The sequence below is a fragment of the Gekko japonicus genome, unplaced genomic scaffold (genome assembly GCF_001447785.1).
Source record: "Gekko japonicus isolate JY-2015 unplaced genomic scaffold, Gekko_japonicus_V1.1 scaffold1039, whole genome shotgun sequence".
Taxonomy (NCBI): Eukaryota; Metazoa; Chordata; class Lepidosauria; order Squamata; family Gekkonidae; genus Gekko; species Gekko japonicus.
Genome location: NW_015164218.1, coordinates 467,544 through 472,579, shown reverse-complemented (window position 1 = coordinate 472,579; position 5,036 = coordinate 467,544). Strand labels below are relative to the sequence as shown.

Sequence of the window (5,036 nt, the reverse complement as noted above, 5' to 3'; positions counted from 1 at the left end):
CCCAGCCTTCCGGTCCAAAACAGTCCAGTGGCACCTTTAGGACCAAGTTTTATTCAGGTACAAGCTCTCCCTCCTCTGCGAGGACAGATCTGCACATTCCCAATAGCTAGCAATCCAAAACAGTCCAGTGGAGCCTGAGCAGTGGGTGTTGCCTTCTGACACACTTCCGGTGATATCAGGGGGTGTGGCATATGCAAATAAGTTATGCTAATGAGCTCCTGCACCTCTTTTTCTACGAAATGACCCCTGAAAAAAATAATTTATGGTTGCCTGACAACTGCACTGGCTCAGTCTTCAGCCACACTGCCCTTCTCCACTTAACAGTAAGTATGGGGGAAGGTGCTAGAAAACAGCCTGCCAGAGTGTAAATTGCTCAGTGACTGCATGCATGTTAATACTTTGCTCTGCAAAAAACTAGTAGGTGACTGCACCCCATAAAACATGGGGTGAAACCGTCTCTGGATTTAATGCCTTTCCTAATCTGTTTTAGGACACCAGCGTCGGGCCATCTATGAATACCACCGTGTAGAGCTGGACACCAGCAAGATCACAAGTGCATCAGCGGTGGAGTTCATGCCTTTGCCCAGTGAGTCACAACATGCAGGCGCATCCCTTTACTGCAGGGATTGTGCATGATGACGCATCCCTTTACTGCAGGGGTTGGTTGGCACTGTTGTCATAAACCCCTCTGACTTAACACAGACCTGTCTGAACGTCCCCAGGGGTAGGCATTTTTTAATTTTTATTTTACTTCATTGATACCCTGTCTTTTCCCCCCAGTGGGGACCAAAAGTGACTTGCATTGTTCTCCTCTCTGCCATTTTGTCCTCATAACAACCCTGTGGGGTTAGGCTAGGCTCAGTATACATTTTTTGGTTTGCAAGTTTCCAAAGGCCTGTTGGTCATCATATCGCCATCGAAACCAAAGGCCAGTTAAGATACATGAGATGTTCCTGATTAAAGCCATTGGCCTGATCCAACATGGCTTCTCTTATGTTCTTATAACAGATAAAAGGAAGTAGTTCTTCACTTAAAGAGTAGTTAACAAGTGGAATTCACTGCCACAGGAAGTGGTGGCAGCTACAAGCACAGACAGCTTCAAGAGGGGATTGGATAAACATATGGAGCAGAGGTCCATCAGTGGATATTAGCCACAACGTATAGATGGAACACGATGTCTCGGGCAGTTATGAGCTCTGTATTCTTGGTGCTTGGGGGCAACTGTAGGAGGGCTTCTGGAGTTCTGGCCGTTCTGGTGGACCTCCTGATGGCACCCGATGGGTTTTGGCCACTTTGTGACACAGTGTTGGACTGGATGGGCCATTGGCCTGATCCAACATAGCTTCTCTTATGTTCCTAAAGGGGGTGGGAATTCCTGTATTTACACAACAGATTTTTTTAAAAGTATGTTTCCAACAGTTCACTGGCTGTTCATAGAACTAGCTTCTTTTGACTTCATTTGCAAACAAGATTAGAAACATGTTCTGAATAAAAGCCTGCCCATCTTCCTGAACATGCTTTTGTGAGATGTGTCATAAAACGGATGGTCAGAAAGATAATTTTCCACGTACAAGGATGATGCCAGAAGGGAGAAAAGAAAAACTTCTTGAGTTCATAAATACCCAGCAGAGAATAAACCTGTCCAGAAGATGGCAAAGTTATGCATTTTAAATTATCTCCATTGGGTGTGTTTTACGATGACCCCAAATAACAAGCTCTGGCTGCTTTAACACATGCTGTAAATCAGTGTTCTGCAAAGGTGGAAAAGAACAAGAAAGGAATACCACATTTGATTTTTTTGGGGTTAGCTTTCTTATTATCTGTGGCCACTGTGGAAACGAGGTCAAAGAAGCAAATGAAAAGAAGCTCTTGAAATGTACTTGACTCATCTGTCTGGCTGATGGCATCAAATAACGTTTCACTGGATTGTCTGCTCGACCCTAAAGGTGCTGAGTGCCTTCTTAAAGCAAAAATCAAATATCTCCCTAGAGTCCAAGCAAGCCTCTTAAAACATAATATGTAAACCCTCAATCAACTGCAGTTCCCAAGAGTTGATCAGAAATACCTTAATTATTAACGGGCCAATTTATATGTTACAAAGTCCTTGCATCCCCTGCATATCCCTCATGTGTCCTGTTGCCCAGACACGGGTCCTTTCTGCACTAACAGCTCACTGTAGCTTACTCTGGAGAATTAAATAATAATGGTGGTGATGATGATGATGATAATTCAACTTATGAATCGCCCACCCTGCTAGTAGGTTCTGGGTGCTTTACAACCTTAAAAGCAATTAAAAATATAATCAATGTAAAATTATCACAGTAAACTGATAAATTAACCAATCCAAGATGGCGATATGGTCCCTTTTGCCGGCTACACTGCTATCTGCACAGAAGGGCAGGGAAGGGCACGCGGGGGTCATAAGAAGAAAAAGAGAGAGGGTGCAAGTCTTAACCGTTGCTGCCCTCAACTAAAAACCTGGCGAAACATCTCTGCCTCGTAGGCCCTGTGGAATTGCATCAGATCCCGCGGGGCCGTGATGTTATAGTTCCACCAGGATTGAGAAAGGGGGAGGGCGCAGTGTGCCCCATCCCTTGCTCATGCACTTGCCCAAGTCGATGGCAATTGGACACCCCCTCCACTGGTCACAAGTGATGTTAACCACAATTAAGCAAAAAATGTGGGTTTTGGTTGTAGATGCAGAATACATACACAAAAATAAACTGAACAAAAAAGAATAGCGCAGAGGTCAGGGACACAAAATACGAAGTTAATCTTAAAGGCTTGACTGCCTGGATTCAAGGTGTTAGTGTTGACTTTCAAGGCCTTGAGCGGTCAGGGACCCACGTGCCTTTGGAACCGACTCCTCCAATATGTCCCCAGAAGAACGCTGAGATCAGCCGGTAACATAGGGCTGCCAAGTGGGGGCGGGTGGCGGGTAAATCCCCGCTTTGGAGGCCCGATTTCCGCCACCGCAGAATCGGGCCCCAGGGGGAACCCCACCCCCGGCGTGCACGTCACTAGGAAGTGACGTTATGGCGCCGGGCACGCTGGGGGCGGGGCCACGACCATCCAAGGGGAAACTCTATGGTTTCCCCTTGGATGGTCGTGCCCCCGCCCCCAGTATGCCCGGCGTCATAACGTCACTTCCTAGTGAAGTGCATGCGGTGCACGTGCGAAGCACACCCGCGCACGCTCCACGATCCACCCGGGAGTCCCCCACGCCGGAGGTGAGTACTACTTGGCAACCCTACAGTAACAACTTGGTGGTGATCTCCGGCCCTAGGAAAATCCAGCTGTCCTTGACTAGGACTGCGGCCTTCTCTCCTCTCCTCCACGCTCTCCTACCCCCTTTGGCTAGCTGCCGCTGGGCTACTCCAGGCATGCAGGGCCCATAGAGGGATGCCAGCTTGGCTGCTGGCTGGCTGGTCTGTCAGGAGGGGTGGTGTCCCAAGGGTTTTAAATAAAACAAAAACAAATGGACCTTCAAGTCTCTCCCATTGTTTCCAGTGGGCAATCCTGTTATTCCTTTTAATACATCCCCCTCCAAGTTGTGTGTAGATTGGCTTTGGGGAAGGGGGAAAAGATCCCTCCCTAGGGTCCAATGTGCAAAGGATAAAGGAGTGTGTCAACCCCCCCACCCCCACAAGCTAGAAGCATCAAAATAGAAGCGGAAATAGGGATGGGGGAACAGGCAGAGATGACTAAAGCCGTGTCAAGTAGTCTGCATATTATTCTCTCCGAATCGGAAGCTGAAGAGCAAAAGGTCCGGGGAGAAACCACTTTCAGATACCCCAGGGCAATGCCGTAATGACTGCAAAGTTACCTCCAAGTGGTCATAAAACAATGCAGAATCTGGAAAGAGCTGTGATGCAGGAGGAAAGTGAGATGCAATGCAGAGGGAGATTCTGCTTCCGATGTGGCTGTGGACAAACTGCGGGGGAACAGATGGGTGCAGAAAGGCTCACGCTCTGGGAGTTCTACGCTTGGAACTTATTTCCCAGGCCTGTGGCGGCCTGATCCAGATTGGGACCACAGCGTGTGGGGATATGAGGCTTAAGCTTTCCGCCATGCACTATTTTCCAAAGCTGCAACAGCTATGGGAAGCCACTGCTTTCCCCATTGGGCGCTACACATCTATGAATGGGTTACATATAAGTAATTCCCCTGTCCCCACATGCTGTGGCTGCAGTCTGAGTTGGGCTCATGCACACCTGGGAATTAAGAGAGTCAGTGCGGTGTAGTGGTTGGAGTGTCGGACTAGGAACTGGGAGACCCAAGATCAAATCCCAGCTCTGCCATGGCAGCTTGCTGGGTGATCTTGGGCCAGTCACGCTCTTTCGCTCTGATAAAATGGAGGCAAGGAGAATGATCTAAGCTACTTTGGGTCCCCTCCTCACTAGCCAAGGTATAAGAAGAGTTGGAAGAAGAAGAGTTGGTTTTTATGCCCCGCTTTTCTCTACCTTCTCCTGCCAACCTAGCAGTTTGAAAGCCAGAAATTGCAAGTAGATAAATAGATACCACTTTGGTGGGAAGGGAACAGCGTTCCGTGCGCCTTGGTGTTTAGTCATGCCGGCCACATGACCACGGAAACGTCTTCGGACAGCGCTGGATCTTCGGCTTTGAAACGGAGATGAGCACCGCAACCCTAGAGTCGGATTCGACTGGCTTTCGAGCAAGGGAACCTTTACCTAACCTTTACCTTTCTCTACCTTAAGGAGTCTCAAAGTGGCTTGCAATTGCCTTCCTTTCCTCTCCCTCCCTCCCGCAGGCACCTTGTGAGGTAGGTGGGGCTGAGAGAGTTCTGAGAGAACTGTGACTGACTCAAGGTCACCCAGCAGGCCGCATGCGGAGGAGTGGGGAATCAAACCCTGTTCTCCAGATTGGTGCCTAGTGCTCTTAACCACCACACCACACTGGTATAAATGAAGCAAATAAATAAGTTCCAAGACTGTGCATGGAATGTGAGAACTTTATAACTCCCGGCACATGTCTGTTGACAGAGCACAGGGTGGACACAAGAACTTTGTAATGTC

At 48.4% G+C, this 5,036-nt stretch overlaps 1 protein-coding gene across 1 annotated transcript in view; it reads left to right on the top strand.

Moving 5' to 3' along the window:
* PLXDC1 (plexin domain containing 1) overlaps positions 1–5,036 on the top strand; it is a 93,240-nt gene that overhangs the window by 59,014 nt on the left and 29,190 nt on the right. The window contains exon 8 of the mRNA XM_015408516.1: positions 491–586. Coding sequence (XP_015264002.1) covers positions 491–586 — 96 coding nt within the window. The remainder of the gene's footprint in view (positions 1–490; positions 587–5,036) is intronic.